This window comes from Barbatula barbatula (assembly GCF_947034865.1).
Source record: "Barbatula barbatula genome assembly, chromosome: 8".
Classification (NCBI taxonomy): Eukaryota; Metazoa; Chordata; class Actinopteri; order Cypriniformes; family Nemacheilidae; genus Barbatula; species Barbatula barbatula.
In genome coordinates, this window is record NC_136771.1 from 3,031,244 (window position 1) to 3,050,200 (window position 18,957).

The 18,957-nt window shown below is 38.2% G+C and overlaps 1 protein-coding gene across 1 annotated transcript; it reads right to left on the minus strand.

Moving 5' to 3' along the window:
* Window positions 1–4,257: 4,257 nt before the first annotated feature.
* mycbpap (mycbp associated protein) lies at window positions 4,258–18,481 on the minus strand (the record flags this gene model as incomplete). Its single annotated transcript, XM_079461562.1, has 18 exons — window positions 18,250–18,481; window positions 15,782–15,909; window positions 15,532–15,694; window positions 15,354–15,460; window positions 14,958–15,117; window positions 13,960–14,054; window positions 13,044–13,194; window positions 12,017–12,120; window positions 8,517–8,644; window positions 8,329–8,437; window positions 8,036–8,204; window positions 7,764–7,951; window positions 7,140–7,286; window positions 5,938–6,057; window positions 5,379–5,518; window positions 5,119–5,237; window positions 4,854–5,002; window positions 4,258–4,383 (listed from the first exon to the last, which is right to left on the minus strand). The coding sequence occupies exons 1-18, from the start codon at window positions 18,314–18,316 to the stop codon at window positions 4,258–4,260; spliced, it is 2,370 nt and encodes a 789-aa protein (XP_079317688.1). The 5' UTR covers window positions 18,317–18,481.
* Window positions 18,482–18,957: the final 476 nt, after the last annotated feature.

Sequence of the window (18,957 nt, forward strand, 5' to 3'; positions counted from 1 at the left end):
ATACAATTTTGAGAAAACAATTAATATTTTGACCTTATTTATCAATCAATGTGTGATGTCTCAATGGCAACAAAGATTAAAGTGGTAAGTTTAAATATCACATTGATACCATTGAATCGCATTGGTTCTTGGTCTCCTGGTCTCCTATTTGTCAAATGCGTCTTAGACACAAGATATGCAACAACCAATGCGATTTGATGTTAGCGATTATGGCGGCGCCACACTTGAACCACGCAAACCAAACTTTTCCTTTAAATGTTATTAAACAAGATTAGCAGTGAGATGAGATGAAATGTGACAGATTGATTGATTCAGTGAAGCAGATAATGGATATGAAGATGCTGAAGATGTGGAGTCCAGAAGAACACTGCTGACGGAGGACAGCGATGACCTTCACATCATCACATACTCTTGCATACGGCTGTGCTCATTGACTCTCTGTGTTTCTGTATGCGGCAAAACTCAATCCTACACAATAATCATCTTCTGTCCCTCTTCCCATTGTTTCTTATTCCACTGTTTAAAAAAATATTTATCATTTGTCCTCATTTATTTTCCCTTATGTCGTTGAAAACAGTGGAACATAAAAGAAGATATTTTGAGAAATGTCCCAGTGGTTTTGTGTCTGGAAGTCAATGGGGTTCAGTGCTCTTCAATATTCTTCAAAATATATTCTGTTGTGTTCTGCAGAACTCATACGACATAACATGATGATGAGTGAACGATGACAGAATGTTTATTTTAGGGTGAACTGTCACGTTAAATTGTGAACACATGTCGGGTATAGACCAGTCATGTCAGTCAAGACAGTTTGTTGTGGGTCTTAGTATTCCAGCACACGAGTCTGATCTTCACAACATGACACAATTTCCAGCCTGGTCTTCAACCCACAAAGATGTTTAATTCTGCCAAAGGCCTTTAACACTGTCATTATTAAATTACTCATGTAGAGTAAAATCTAACACACAGTCTTAAAAATAAGTGACAGAACCTTTCAAACCTCCATGATACCATTAGAAAACCATTTCACATAAAGAACTACACGTTTTTTAAACAACATCATTTCTGATGCATTAATCTAGATGATACTATAGATTAAGTGATGAAAGTACTGTCATCATTTACTCACCTTCCAGTTGTGCGTGAACATGTCTTTGTTCCGATGAAAACAGAGAAAGATATTTGGAAGAATGTGTATAACCAAACACACCTCAATTGACTCCCATGGTAGGAAAAAAAGTGCTGTTTGCCATCCTACATTCTTCAAAACGTCTTCTTTTGTGTTTAACAGAACAACAAAAAAAGATCAAGTCATTTTCCCTAAAATAAGTCAATGGGTGTTCTGATCTGTTTGGTTATAAGCGTTCTACCAAATATCTTTCTCTGTGTTCATCAGACCAAATACATTTATACAGATTAGGAACAACTCCAAGGTGAGTAAATGAAGAGAGAATTTTCATTTCTGGGTAAAGTAAGAAACGCACCCTTTGAATGTCAATGAGCGATATTGTCGACTCCAAAACCCTACACAATATAAAAAATAATGTGTAATAAATAAATGTTAGCAGGCTATCGAGACTGGGCTTCATACAAACAAGAAAATCAACCCCACAAAAGGATCAGATAAAGACCGGTTTAGCAGATTTCTGATCTTAAAGACACACACACACACACACAGAGAGAGAGAGAGAGAGAGAGAGAGAGAGAGGTCACTCTTTCTCTACTCCAGTTACACAGAATGAGCGTAAATGCGCGTGCAGGCCCCGCAAAATTTCACGCAAACAAAAGATCACAATACACACAAACACAATCATATATAATCTATAATCCACTGACACAATACCTCATACAATCATAGTAAATGATCACGATGAGATTAAACCCCCTGCTCACCTGCAGCATCATTTCAGAGAGAGAGAGAGAGAGAGAGAGAGAGAGAGAGAGAGAGAGAGAGAGAGAGAGAGAGAGAGAGAGAGAGAGAGAGAGAGAGAGAGAGAGAGAGAGAGAGAGAGAGAGAGAGAGAGAGAGAGAGAGAGAGAGAGAGAGAGAGAGAGAGAGAGAAGCGCAGATCCCGTGAATCTCCTCGCTGTTTCGTTTATCTGTCGCTATCAGTCGAGCGTCTCCCGCGATGCTGCGACGATCCAGTGATGCTGCGATACAGCGCGACGCGCCGCGAGCCGGAAGCCTTACGCTGGCACGCACCCTCGCACATGCGGCGTGGAGGAGTGATAAGCCGTCATCACGAGAGAGAGAGAGAGAGAGAGAGAGAGAGAGAGAGAGAGAGAGAGAGAGAGAGAGAGAGAGAGAGAGAGAGAGCTCTAGGCGGGTGGATGCTGCACGCGCAGTCAGCATTTAACCGCATCATGGCAGGAGTGCCGCAAACGCGATGCTAAAAACGATTTCAGCCCTGAGTTGATAAGTTGATTAAGCCATGTATAATATTTTATGAATTCTGACTTGAACAAGTTGATCATAAATAATAGACAGACACGTGTATGGAAAGCAAAACGAATTTAAGAAACTGTATATCAGACAGAGATGTGACGATTCTTCAAATGTTTTGAGTTTGTTGGGCATCATCAAGTAAATCACACAGAGAGTCCGTCATCGTCTTCATCAGAGCAGACACCTGAAACACACACACACTTCATGACTAATGATGAATGAATTTCACTCTGAATCATGATAACAAGTGAATGTGTAATCATCTTCTGTAAATGTCTCATTACATGTGTGTTACAGTCAGCTGTGATCAGTGTTGGGCAAGTTTCTCTGATAAAATGATACATTACTAGTCACGAATTACACAAAAGTCTAATACGATTAGGCCTACTTTACAAATGACTCGCTCCAAATTGTATTTAAAGAATTATTACCAATTACTTTCTTGGTAGATTAGTAAAGTGATTCAAGGATGAAACTGCTCTTTTAAATCATTCAAATAAATATAAATCCACATAAAATAGTATTATTAACTGACCAAAGTATTGCAAATGTGAGAATTGTACATTAAAGCACGAATTGTAAAAGTTAGACTTTACATTTTGATGTCAATCCACTATTGCACACACACATATTAAGTACAGTATTTAGTTGAATGAATCATATTTAAATATACATATTAATAATATTTAATATTAATATATTAAACTCAACTATGCTGGGTAACATCATAGTTCAAAACGCATGCATGACTCCCAGTATACTATGTCAAGCCGAATTAGCTTTTAATCATTCTCAGGATATGAATTTTGATATCAACAAATTTCTACCAGTAACAATTGCTATTTTTTTATATCAGTTTTATATAATTTTCACTAGTAAGAATGTGAATTTTTGATATCAACAATCACGTCATCACTTGCAGTTCTTTGTGAACAAGTTAATTGTTGATACCAAAATTATGTTTTTTACTAGTAAGAATTGCATTTTTTATATCTGAAATTGAATTGGAATGGCAGCCTCTATTATGTTTTTTACTGGTTGAATACATTTTTTTATATCAAGATTTTCAAGTGATGTTTTCATGTGTTTCAAATGACTGACATCAAAAATAGCAATAAGCAGTTGCTAACAGAGATTCCATTATTGATATCAAGAATTATAATTTTTACTAGTAAAAATATAATTGTAGACATAAAAAATTAAAATCCTGAGATGGTTAAAAGTTTATTCGGCTTGCCATACAACCCACTCTGTGTTGCTGTGAACTGAAGAATTCGCTAAATAACGCAACCTGCCACCGTTTTTCATAATAAGAGTTTTAAAGGGGCCTACAAAGCGATCTCGAATTCTTGTACAGATTACATAATTACTCACAATATTTTAGGGGGGCTAAGCTAGAACTTTAGGGGGGCATCCACTGTTCAACAGTAACCGATATCAAACCATTGTGTTTACTTTCATTTATAATGGGAAACTTATTGCTTTTTTAATAGTTTTAATCCTACTTAATTCTTTATTTACTGTCAATTTGTATACACTATACTGGTGCTTATATTTTGTTAGTGTGTATGCAGTAGTCACATGTCTATGTGTGAGCTTGTATATGTGGTTTATAAGGAAACAACTGTGTATTATAATGTGTACCGCACATATACTGTATCTGTGTTCTCATAAATCAAATGTCTTCGAAAAACATGCTAAATCGTGTTTTTCTATTCAAAATTGTCATCAGGTTTCTGTAAAAGTTTAGGGGTGGGCTACGGGCCATAGACCCTATAAAGCACATACAGTATGTGTGTGTGTGTGTGTAATTCATGCCTGTGTGTGTAGGAGTCGTCTGTACAGCTCCTGCGTGTGTCCGTCAACAGCAAAGCGTAATTCTCTCTCTCCTGTATCCATTTTCTCCTCCGGCGAGTTTATCGGCATGTTCCCTTGTTCCTAAACCACACAAACACACAGAATTCAAACGAGCGTGTGCATGTTTGCACATATTTTGTTTACAGTAGCCGTGAATGTAAAACAGAGGCCGGTTGTTTCATCGTGTGAAAACGTGCACCTGTTCTCCCACTGAGAGCCGTTACGTTGACGCCAACGCTCATGAGTCAGCAAGGGCGAGACTGTAGTGAACTAGGTATCACGCATATATCTCAAACAGAAGGACTTTCTCAACACTGTTAATGTTTTTGACTAAACCTAACTAATCATACGAAATCAGTTTGAACAGGAATTATGGTTTATTCATTTCAGGAACACCCAAAAAGGTTTTGGAATTTACATTATAACCTAATATAGAAGTTGTCTATGTAGTGAGAGAGAAAGAACGGGACACTAATACGTCACATATGAAGTCAGTTTACTAAAGCTGCCCCCTGCTGTTCAACACCAGTCACTGCATGTCTCACACACACCTCCATCACCGCTGCTCGAGTTCCTCCTCTCCTCCCCTCTGTGTCTTTGCCTCCTCTCTTCACATCTGTATCTTTGGCTCTCTTCGTGTCTTTCAGCGCTGTTCCTCCTCTCCTCTGCTCCGCCTCCTCATTCTTCGTCTTCTCCACTACTGATCATCGTCAGAATTGTGTGAAATCTTATGTTCCTTAACATACTGCCTAGGTAGTACTCTCACTGGGTTTGTGCTCGTGTCATATTCTTTCATGTATTTAAGTGTGTGCTCACAGGTGTTGCGCTCTCGTGTTGTGTCACTCCAAACGTTGCGTTCAGGAAGTCCAAGTGTATCTCTCAACTTCACGGACTCGATGACCAAACCGTCCACCAGCTCTCTCCACAACTGCAGACTACACACACACACACACACAGAATTTACTTAATTTGTTTAATGAGTACAACCCCAAATGTTTGGATAGTTTTGGCTTACTTCTGTGTTAAATTTGTCCAACACAAACATCATAAGGTCATATCCTCATTGCGTGTCTCACCTGATGTTGTGAAGAGTTAAAGGAGTCGCGTGTGTCCGCGGTCGCTGTAACTGTATCATCAGTGAGTTATATTGATTCAGACATGTCTCTCTGCTCAGCCTGTCTGTCTGCTCATCTGTCTCAGGGAGGGACAGTGCCATCTGGTGGACAATATGAATAACACTACACTTAAAGCATTAGAGATTTTTGTATTCGAGTAATCAATCTTTTACGAAATGTAAATTCAGCGATCAGTACTTTACCAGAAACGTTCATTTAAGTCCAGTTATTATCAATGGTGACCGAAATTATTCAGCTTATAATAAAAGGGAATAAAAGTAAATAATTGCCGATGTAATCTCACAATCACACAGATCAGGTCCAGGTCATATTTTTATTTCTGTTTTATTCTAATATTTTTCATCCAAAGAATAAAATTAGTGATGCATACATTTAAGGTCTATTTTAGACATTATTAGTGATTTCGTTAAGTATTTTGACCAACACACGTGTATGACAGATTCATCTTATTCATCGCAGCAAAAGAACCAAATCCAGCACCGGTGTCAGCGTGATGTACCTGTGTGAAGGTGTTTAAAGACAGATCCCACACCGGTCCTGACCTCTTGACCTGCTCCCATAACCTCTGCAGCGCCTCCACGGGCTCACGGTGGTACTGCAACTGCCAAACACATTTCAGCTAAACAGAAAGAAAAGAATAATGAGTGCAAAAAAACCTCTTAAAAACACAAAGTGAGATTTGGAAGAACAACATGTTTCGGGCTCATTCTGTTGGCGAGGATGGTCTGTCAGTTCCAGGGTTCAATAACGCTGTACTCTGCCAGGTACACGAGGGACCCGACACATGCTGAGCTGTTCCCTGAGACCCACATACATGTCCTGGCCTAAATTACACAACTCAACGCAATTATCCACTTAATACAGACAATTAGGCCTAGTGCTGCCCGTCACGACTGCGACGTGTGTCTCTGTGTGTGTGTGAATAAATCATACAGACGGCAAAATACATCAAAATGACTAAAAAACAAGAGAATAAAACGTTGAGCGTGTGCTTCAACATGAATTTGTGGTCATGCGTGTTGTGATTGGTGCTCGGGTGTATTTGAGGTCAAGAGATCAATCACAAATTTTAAAACTTCACGAAACAGACGGACTATATAATATTAATATTCTGTTGGACTTAACTGAAGGAACAGTTCATAATGTTTTTAAATGATTTATGCTTGTTATTAAGAGTTTGCAAGAGTTTGGTTCCAAAATGAGTTAACTCTAACATCTATTTCTAGAATCATGTTTTTTGTTATGTTTAGCATTTTTGTATTGTGTTGTATTGTGTTAGCTAGCTGTACTTCTTTTGTTATAATGGCTTAAATAAAAAGAGACCAACTGCGGATGCAATTGATATTAATTAGAATGCACAATAAAAAAAAGTGGAACCAAACTCTTCATTTTCTTTTGACAAAAGTACTTAAAAGCCCCTTCCTTTTGTGTATTGTGTGCAATTGAATGCAGTTGTTTGTTCTGTTAATATAGGATTGAACTAATTTATCATCATGTACAGCAGTTTTAAATGAGTCCAATCAGATTGCAGAGGTTTTACTCTTTGTTTGATCGTGTTCTTGTTGTTATAATTCAGTATCAGGTCAGTGTTTGGATATCTGTGTGTGATTCAGCACAATATTACTGCATGTCAGTGAGTCACGATGTGAGTGAGAGGAGTTTGTTGTAAGGTGGTGCAATGGGTTTGTGTTAATGTCGTACATCAGGGTTGTGGGTGAGGAACTGCTCCTCTTCGGTGATGTGGAGGTCAAACGGTGAGCTCGGCCGTTCTGGAGTGCAAACCCCACTGAGCATCTCCTTCATGATCCATCTACACAAGCACACAGCCTCTTTCTGCTGGAGATCCCTCTACACACACACACAAGCACACACACACACAACAAATTCTTAAAAAACATACACAAACATCCAGACACAATATCCACAATATATCGAACACAAATACAAACACGTAAACATCATACACATAGACAAACAAACAAACAAACATCACATTATATGCATATATGTGCACGCGCACGCGCACACACACACGCACACACACACACATTTCATTTTAAACATACACAAACATCAAGACACAATATATAGACAATATATCAAACACAAATACAAACATCATAAACAGACCGTGACAAACAAACACAATCACATTATATACATTTATGCAAACACTCCATGTTGTCCATAAACACTTTTCCAATCACAAAAGCATAACGTACACATCCTAAACATGATTACAAACACATAAAATACAAATAAGTAATCATTACATCAGTCATATGTTTAAATACATGTATTTTTACTGTAAGTACACACACACACCTCCAGTGCTGCTCTCTGGTGTGCGGTTTTGTCCTGGTCTATAGCCACGCCCCTCAGTGTGACCTGCAGTGAAGCTCCGCCCATCAGCACAGGGTGTGTGTTGAGTTGCCAAACTTCAGTCATGATGCCCGCAGACGCGCTCTTAAAGACGACTGTGATGTGTTTGGTGCTAGCCGGTAGTATCACAGCTGAGAAAGACGATTACACACATCATGCATGCGTGCGTGCGTAATGGTTAAACAGTGCTGTGCGTGTGCGTGTGCACGCGGTACCTTCAGTATTGTTGAAGTAGAAGTGTTGCGTGTGTGTGTGTGGTTGTGTCACTCTCTCCCAGCTGTAATAGATCACAGTACTGCCTTCATTCTTTATCTCCAGATGAGAGCTCACACTCTCTCCTGTTACTATCTCAAACATCATCCTCGCTGAGATACCCCGCTGCTCCTACACACACACACACACACAACATTACATGTGTTTCGAGGAGGAGGGAGAATTCCAGCAATCCCATGATGTAACATGACTCATGTGGTGACATAAGAGAGCATACTTCTCTCTCTCTCTGTACCTGGTGGGAGGACATGGTGCCGGTCCAGCGAGCCAGTTCTCCACAAAACCTCAGAGCAGGAACCAGCTGGACATCCATGATGATGTCATCATAGAGCGCCAGAGGATCTCTGGTGAGATGAAGAGAACATCACCGACACAAGAACATCACACAGCCACAGCAGGATTAAAGAAAATATCAAGTCTTACTCGTTTTCTATCTGCTCTATTTCACTCCGTATATCTTCATTGTTTTCCTCATCCAGTAGAGATGAAGATCTCACAGATGTAGAGGTGAAGGGCAGGCCAGAACCAACCACCTCCAGTCCATCGGTGTCCTGAAACCCACAGAAAAGACAAATCACACAAGCAGCACGTCTCCATTGTGTTTCATCTGGAACAGTCACAAACTGGGCTCACATTTTCCAACACAAAAAAAGTCTGCAAAATTTCAACATGCCCTCAAGTATTTTACATTAAACTCTCAAAGTGAAAGTGAGAGCCAATTCATTTATAGTTACTGCATTCTTTCCTAAATCAGAACATACTGAAGAAGTCCATTAAGAGATTTTCAATAAACACTGAAGTCAAGCTGATGGATGATTTGTGATGTAACTGTAAGATGTTTGTTTTAGAGAGAGTAAAGTACTGCAGGTGAACTGTGATTGGTTTAGAGAGGTCAGTGCATTAGGAGCCAATGGAAAAGTACATTTAGTCCCACAAGAACAAACAGGCCGGACACACACGCACACAATAGTAGCCAAAGACACCAGAAATAGCAGCGTACTACATTTAAACATGCTACAGATAAGTATAAATATTTGACATACATACTGTATTTATATATATATTTAAGTGAAAAAATACTATAAATAAAATACGCACAAACACATTATATTCTATTAATATTATTATTTTAGTTTGATTACTGTTGATGTTAAAAATTAAAAACAATATAACAAATGTTCTATTACAATAATACTACAGACTTTGCTATTACAGACTGTTTCATCGGACGCGCGCGGCTGGACTGCAGTTAACTTCCCGCCAGTGTTTGGCTGTGTTTAATAATATCATTATTTATATTTTACTCAACTAATAATTTGTATTATTAATTTATCATATACTTATTGTATTAAATAAACGATTGGTTGAATTTTGTTGTATGTTCATTTTATTAAATAAACAATTTGTTGAATGGGTCCTGCAGTTAGGTCGCATTTAAAGAAAACGTATACATTGACATCTAGTGGTTGAGCTCGGTCCCGAAGTCTAAACTATTGGAGAGACAAGGTTCTTCTCGATTTCTTTGCTTGTTATCAGAAATAATCTATCTACGGGCGCTCTATTGTTTGTGAATGTGTACCGGAACTGCAGTCCACGAACGTGCAAATGGGCAGTAAGGTTTGTTAATGTTGTCACAATGTTGTATAAATAAACAGTTTGGTTCCAAAATGAGATAACTCATAACTAATTGTTTATGTTTTATTGCGCTTTATTGTGTTAGTAAGCTGTAGTTTTGTGTTATTATGGTGGTTAAACATGATTTTTGAAAGATTCATTGGAACCAAACTCTTATAAAATGACAGAATATAAAAAAGTTAACAGTTTAAAATATGTTTTGCTGCACACCAGCATGACTTTTTTCACATGTTTACATGATTTTTTTAAAAGTCGTTTTGTTTTATTTCTTGTATTTTGTATGTAATGCGTGAGAGTGAGTGTTGAGTTAAGAGTTGTTGTGTTGGTGTAAACACTGATTGTCTCTGTTATCGGTCTCAATTTATGAAAGTGTCCTCATTCTCTAGTGATGACACATCAGGACGATCTGTGAGTCTGTGCTGCAGCATATGATGAACGACACACATCTGAAACACAGATCATCCATCGCACACACTCACACAAGCTAGTGCTGCACAAATGACCGACGGCGTTCAACACAAGAACAACATTACAAAAGAGAAACACAACAGATGAAAACCAACACAACACCACAACAGAAAACACAACACACATGCAGATGATGTACTGTTGATATGAAAATGCAATGGGAATCTAATCAAATGAAGTCTATTGGTGGGCAATAAAAACACCACAATGTAGTCGTTCAATTCCCTTAATGGGTATTAATTGTAATTGTATCTTGATCCTGAAAGATCATTATAATAACAGGGAATTAAGTTGTGTTTTAACAGCAAGATTTGTGAAAACAGGACGCAAAAAAACAACAACAGAGTTTAGACACACACATATCAAGAATCAGGGTATGAATCTTAAAAATGGTGACAATCAATAAACGATTTCTGATGAACAGATCAACTGCAATGCATGCTGGGTATAATGCATTGTGGCATGAAGTTATTTTTGTTGATTGTCCCCATTGTTGAGTTTCATTCTCTGATTCTTGACGTCTGTGTTTGTCTAAATCCTGCTGTCGTTTATCTTGCGTCCAGATTTCACATCAAAATGCAAAATAAATTCACAGACTTAAAAATTTATCCTTTATGTTCAACTGTACCGTATTCAAACCCAACAACATCAATGATTCTAACCACCACATAATGTTTTTTTATGAAGACCACCATTAATCTCCGTTGGTTTAAGAATCTCCTTGCATAGCCATAACAACAGTACATCACATGCACACAGCTTAATCTCGCAAAAAGTATATGAGGTCTTGTCAAGGTACAAGAGCCCAACTCAAGGAAACAATGATCACCATGATGGTGAAAAACCTCTATGGAACGTCCTGATAACAAACTTTTGTTAGCTGGGACAACACAAGAGAACACGACAACCTAACACAAAATAACACAGAACAACACAACAGAGAAGGACAACAGTTGTTTTTAAAGCCCCTTCACATTGAACGGATGTGTGTAATGTGCTAATGTATGATATTTAGTGTTAATGTGTAGATAATGACTGCTGGCGATGCACAGATCTGCTCTCTGCTCCGCTCGTACATCATGTTCTGTTGAGTTACTAACACAACCACAAGCATCATTCTAAACACACACATATGCACGCACACACACACATTTACATTTAGTCATTTAGCCGACGCAAATATACAAAGCGATTTACGGAGAGTTCAGGGAGCAAAAGAGCATTATGTCATACAGGAGCAATAGCAAAAATAGGTGCTAATACCAAGTTAGTTTTAACAAAAGCTAGAATAATACCTGTTGAGAGAAAGAGAGAGGGTTAGTTTTCTCATTTCTCTCTCTCTCACACACACAAACAAACACTGAATGATCTTTGTTCTATTGTGCTTGTTAATATGATGTCAAATAATTATTGTGCACAGGACAGAAAACAGATCACATTCCGAGTCTCGTGACAGCAGGACGAGTGACTCTGATGCAGTGTGTATTGCGTGTGTGTGTGTGTTGGCACAAATGAGGCCAAAACTGCATGTGTGAAACTGGTGTTTAATCCACAGAATTCTGTATCTCTTTCAGCTCTAATCTGACATGCACGTTTTCCGTGCTTTCTGACAAAATGTAACTGAAAAAGCGCAGCCACGTGGTTTGGATGCAACCCTTTCTTGTCTAGGCTCATTCTTGACTTTGTATTTTCATTATATGACTTTGACATCAGGAAATATTATAATAAAGTTTCAAAATCTCTCACTGTTTGTTCTTTCCACATCTATAAAACCTTCAATATCTTCACACAGTATGTGTGTGTGTTTGTGTGTGTCTTGCCGGTGGACTGAAGTCTCTCAGAACGTCCCTGAGCTCAAGGCGACGCTGTTGCAGGTACACACTCCGATCCCATCCGCTGTTTACTGCATCACACAGCACGTTACCTACACACGCAATACATGCACATCAACACAAATGCGTTACTCTTGTTTATACGCTAAACCAATTCAAAACTCAGGCGCTGACTGAATTGATAAACACAGATAAACGCAGGCGATTCTATTTCCTTTTCTCTGTTTGAGCAGATTATCTTCTCATCTAGTGAAACAACAACTGTGGAGTCAGATTAATTTTTAATAGCTCTGTTGCCTTCATTTACCACGGACAGATACGATGATGTTCAAAATAAATTTTATTATTCAGACGGACAGACCGTTGCCATAGAGACAGAATACGTGACACAACATTTGTTGTTGTTTACAAAGTCTGAGAAACATATTTCGTGACAAAGTGACAAAAAAACAAAAGTGTCTATTTGACAACGTGTTACACTGTGGTGTATATCATATCATATCATATCATTTTGTGGCTGCTTTCATTTAACATTTTTAAAATGGTTGTGATAAAGAACACACACAGGAATATTTCAAATGTAGTTCTGACAAGCGACACGGTTGCCAGTTCCACAGGTTTTTGCCGTGGGTTGTTTTTTAATCCGTTTTTGTTTATCAGTAGGGCTGTCAAAACATTAATCCAGAATAAAAGTTTGTGTTTACATAATATGTGTCTGTGTACTGTGCATATTTATATACACAAAAAAGTACAAAAATACATATTTAGTAAACATGTGCATGTATTTATTTATATTTACCAATAATTTCAATTACATAACAAGTCTATTCATTTTTATATCTTTTTAAATCCCTATTTATCACCTCTCATTTTCAAGGCAAGATTAATATATTTATGAAAATGCATCTTTATGATTATTATTATTGTATGATTGTCAATAAGCATTGTTTGCAATGCATAACAGTTATTGAAAAGTATGTATTTTAGATCTGGCAACCATGAGGGTGATCTGTACCTGACTCCAGACGTGTTACAGTTGGCTGTCCGATGCGAGTGACGGTTGGAGGGTTTCCTCTCTCCGTCTCACTAAGGGTTGCCGTTATCCCACTCAGCTCATCTCCAAAATGCTGCGGAATGTTCCAGAATTCACAGCCTACATGTCGACCCTGACCGAGTCAAAATCATATAGCATCTTTAATAAACAGATGATTCACCACAAGCAGAGGGATACAGTCGAATGATCTAGTATGGAATATATTTAGCGATGATACTGCTGAGGTCGACAGCGAGGAGTTCGATGTGTTTCGGGTTCTTCTGCACTTTCCACCCACATCAACAAGATCCTGAATACTGTAAGACTGAAGCCTGAACTTTATAGAGGCACTTCACATGATTACTGAAGAACCCCGCTAGAATCTTCATGTGAAAGTGTTTCAGCAGTTTACATTTATGCATTTCTCAAACGTTTTTAGTCTACGTGACTCGCAGTGCATCTGCTTCATATATTTTGTATTTTTGTGTCCATGACCTTGCTGTGTCCAGCATCGCCTTACAGAATCATGACCAAATTAGAAAAGTTATTAGAATATTAGAAACTTTTTTTGAGATTTCATGGTTGGGGATACAACAATAGCAATAAACAACACACGTGATCCATTTGCAGCAACGGAGGGAATCGAAATTTCCCTTGAAAGGGCAAGTAAAATTGAGAAAAAGTTCAGGAAAAATGTACTGTATATATTACTGTGTTTCTATATTGCCGCATTTATTCCAAGTGAGTTTAATTTATGCATTGATATTCATAAATAAAATATGAAAAACAACTTATATATAAGCTTGTTAGTAGACGATTGTTTCCTCGCATGTTTATACGATGTAAAATGAAAACTGTGATAGACGGCCGTGAAGAGAGCGAGAGATGTTGGTCTCACATGTAGTCTGTTTATGAGATCTCTTTGTTCCTGAATGCGTCTGAATCTGCCGGACTGATTCATCAACAGATGTCCCACCGGCTTCTGCAGTAATCCTACAACACACACACATAATATGTGCCTGGCTCATCATTTCATGCCACCGATGTGCCTCATTGTGTTTACCAAATCAATTTCAGCTGAAGATGAGATGAGAATATCATCATGATGGACTCCCGCAGGATATAATCCTGTTACAAAACACATCTTCTGAAGTGAGGCTTTTATGGAATGATAAAGTCTACCGTGTATATAAAGGTACTCTATACTTGCCGGTCACTGATCTGGTCAGGAGGGGGCTGTAATCTCCACTGACTCATCTGGTTAACAACATTTCACCATATAAGGAGGTTTAACCAACCAGAGGAGAGCATATAGACAAAAAGAGTGGATATAAAAAGACCTCTTGTGTTACTGGTGGGTAGATGGGTATCATCTTGCACGGTCGGGGATAGAAGTGATTTTGGCTTATGGTAAAATAAGACGAAATGGCTTAACTTATTTTTTTTACTATTTATTTATTTTGTGTGTTTTTAAGGAATAAAAAAGCTTTCAACATTTTAAATAGTAATATAAAATGACTTTAAAAAGGCCAATTAAAAAGATGTCTTGTAAAAAATTATATGTAGCTTGTTCAAATTTTCTATTTATTAATTTATTCTTAATTTGTATGCTACAGATTAACGTTGAAGTCCTTTTAATCTGGAGGGTTTGTTTGGTTGTCAATGTTAAATTAAGAAAATTTATAAACAATAAAAAAATGCTGTGTCCACACCAAACTCATCGCGTCATTGTGTCTTTGCATTGGCTTTGTATGTAATTTATTCATGCAAATCGCATTTGGTGTGAACACATCATAAGTTCTCAGTTATAGTTCTCAAAATGATAACAAATGGGCATTCAAGTTTTTGCTTTAAATTAAACCTCTCTTGCATTTGGCAGGTAGAGATAAAGCTCACGTGAAATAAAGTTTTGCTGTCTGCGCCGCTCAGTCATGTGGCGGTACCAGTGCTGGAGGGCGTGGCTACGTTGTGTATCATCTTCCGATTGGCCGTCATTTCTCTCACACTCCACCAGCAGAGGTGTGACTCTCTGTGTGTCAGGGATTCTCTGTAACAGCTGAGGAAGAGTGTTTCAAAACTGTAAATCTGTCTGAATTTTTTTTTAACAGATCTACATAGATAATCCAATTTTCCTATCTAAAGATCGTTATATATATATATATATATATAAAGCATATACTGTATAGTAAAAAAATTTATAAGGGTCGTGTTTCTTTGAAATATCACAGACAGCTATAAAAGTTCAACCACACTTTGAAACAATGTGCCATTTTACTTGGTCTCTGCGCTCACCTCTGTGTCTCCTCTGTGTGCCATCTCTCTCTTAAAATCCTCCAGACTTCCCAGAATGCTGTGCGGCAGCACCATCCCCCGTGCGTCCAACCGCGGCCCACCAGGACCTTTAAACATTTCACGAGGAATAGCAGTAGGTTTATATTAAACTATCCTCCAGTAGTCACATGCATGTTACCTGTGTAGTTGAGCGTCTGTGAAGCAGCGTCAGGTGGGAGAGGTCTCGCCACGGTGACCTCCATCTTCCTGCCGACCTCGTCTGGGGGGCGTGTCTTACGGACACACACCCTGGTCATTGATTTGGGCTTCTGGGGGTCTGTAGGGGGTTTAGGGACTCGCAGCTGAAGAGATAAACCAACGGTGACAATTAATACTAGGGCATGCAGTAATGATTACTAACACACAGAAGACTAACACACAACACACACCTTCTCCAGGTCCTGTGATGTGATGGTCAGATTTTGGATGTCTTGGTCATTGAGAATGCCCTTCTGATCCTGTTCACCCAAAGTTGAGGTGGACTTTTCGATCTCTCCCAAAGGCTTCTTATCTGACACTGCAGAGTAGAGGATAGGACAAAATGTTAAATATTATAGACCGTACAGGTGGACGCACAGGTGCCTGACTCCCACTTAACTGCCAGTTTGTGACTGGCTAGTTTCTAATAATATAAATGTGTATTCATATTTTATTTAATATACGTAAATGTTAATTTGTTCTATTATTTTATTGTATAATAGTTGTAATAAATATAAGATTTTTTTAATTGTATGTTCCTTTTATTAAATACACAATTTGTTGAATGGTTCCTGTAGTTTGGTCGCATTTAAAAAAAACGGTTGGTATACTGACATCTAGAGGTTTAGCTTGGTAGGACTATCGGAGTCTAAATTCAAAATATTGGAGAGACAAGTAATGTTTCTTCTCGGTTTCATTGATATCGTAAATAATCTAAAGGCACTCGATTGTTTGTGAATGTGTACCGGAAGTTATGTGCAGCCCAAGAAGGCGCGAGTGCGCAGTAAAATATCTGAATGCATTAAGACGCAATATAGCATTCCCAATTCGAAAAGCAATGTAACAACATATATTTATGCTGTGTTCCAGAAAACTCGGATTTCGGATAATATGTCGTAAAGTATCACACTTCTGACCTCAATTTGTTCCAGTCATAGACTGTATATAAGATGGACGGCATGACACCGCTTCCTTCCATTGTAGAAATTGACTTTGCAAGGTGTCATGAAAGAACTTTTAACTTTTATGAATTATAGTGCTATTGAATGGTTTGTGTATCAGTGTGTTGTTGCGTTATGTTATGTTGCGAGCTGGGTTTTGTGGGCCGCTCCCGCTGATGAAGTCCAGGGCCACTTTTTACTCCCAGTCTGCCCCTGATGGTAGCAATTCACACGTAGGCATTTGATCATAAACAGTTTATGGATATATATATAAGGTTTGTGTTCATACATATTACGCGTTGTAAAAATAGTTTGTTTACGGTTCACATATGGGGGTTGGTCGCCATCTTGTCCATGATGTCAAATAGCGTGTCTCGCTGAGGTCGGGGGTTAATCGATCTGCCCCGAGCTCAGAGATCAGATAACCGACTTAGTTTGCCGTTTGAGATGTCCACTTCCGGGATTGAGGTCGCAATACCCAAAATTGGAGTTGTCTGGAACGCAGCATAAACGTGTTAGAAAATATTTAAATTCATTTTATACCTCACATTAACTCTGTAATATCATTTCAAACATATTTATAACTAGTGAACCGATATATCGGCAATTACGATATTTGGCATTTTCAATGATAAGCTACTTGCTACAAAGCATGTCACGCAAAATAAATACTTATTAAGTTTCACAAGTTTAATATATGGCTTTCACACTGCTTTCTCAATACTGACGATTGAAAACACATATGTATGTGTAAATATATATTTTTTTAACATTCACTGTTATCAAAATTTGTCCCAAAAATGTATTGGATGTTTTAACTTTGCTGATCAAACATACAAAATGATCAGACCTCTGATCACGATCACAGACCCACAGCAATATAAAAACCCTGCAGTTACATAACCATTACCATATGGAATTACTGAAGCAACATATCTTACTGTCATTACGCCTAAAACTAAATATATACACAAAAGGAAGAAAAACACCAGCCGTGCCAAAGTAAACACCAGCAAGTCGAGAGCGAAAACACAAACATTGATGGTAAATAACTGATATATTATCATACAACAGTGATTTTTAGCTGTAGAATAAAGATTCATGGAAAACAGTTTGTAGGTGTTTGTGCAGAATCAACTCCACACTGACTCCCGGTGACCTCCCGTACACTCATTCAGAGCTGCTATGCTGTTACATAAGTCTGCACATCCTCTGCGTTCTGGAGAGGTATTGCCGTTGCCACGGCAACAATACAATAACTTTTTACCCCATTCAAACACACACACACATGTTGGTCCCTGTCTGTCTGCAGCGGCTCTCCTGCGAGTCAGAACGTCCTGTATCATCCGACATCGATCTCGGCATTCAGGGGACACCTGCTCCCCAAACACATCAGAGAAAACACCTCTTCTCTCAGAGAGCTCTCAAAGCATCTCTGGGCATTGTTGAAATGTTTTTGTCATGTCGGGGTCACATTTTTCTACAAACAATGACCACAAAACATCTAAATACTGCATTGTCTGATTGTTTTTCATTGCCTTGTGCAGCACTGTTTAAAGTGACATGTCTTTTAAGTCCACATCAAGCAGTCAATGTGAATCAGGTGAAGCTGAATAATAGGCAATGTTGTTGGTTTAGATGTTATACCAACAATAGGCTACGTTAGGTTTGAGATTAACATTCATAACGTAATAGGCGAATAAATCATATATTCATACCTGGCGGTGATCGGGTCCTCCTTCCACTTTTGGATTTGTGAAACCAGGATTTGGCCAAATTCGCCATGACGACGGGAACCTTTTAAAAAGTTCAAATGTAACTTTTGTCAAGACAGATTTTATTTTCGTACAGGTCGTCAGAGAAACTCGCTAAAGTGGCGTAAAGAGTGTTTTTTATGGTAGCTGCTAGCCTTCTTTACTGCGCTTCCGCGTGCCTGCGCGCTGTCATGGCAACGGACGCACCCGCGGGATCCTGTTACAGCGCGAGGAGGCAAAACAACGATTTGAAGGATGAATGATTTTAAAACATCTCAAATATTTAACAAATGACATTTGTATCAAAATATAAACATCCCTTGCGAACATTTATCAGTTTAACCAATGACGGACCTAAATCTGCCCAAATGTTTAATAAAACATGGTTAACTTAATAAATGTTTTAATCTCATATTATATTGTTCAAATCACTGTTCCTATTGGTTTAGGAAAATACACGTTAAAAACCGTTTAAAATAAACTGCTATACTAAATATTTGAGGGGTTCCTTGCAAAACTAACTAACTGATGAAAATGCGTTTTCCAATTAATATCAATCAAACAGTTTAGTTTATTTGCGTACAAAATGGACCCATAAAAATCCAGATTTTTAGTGCAAATGAACTCCTCATTTTGACTTTTACAATTGACCTTATTGAAAAGAGGTAAACG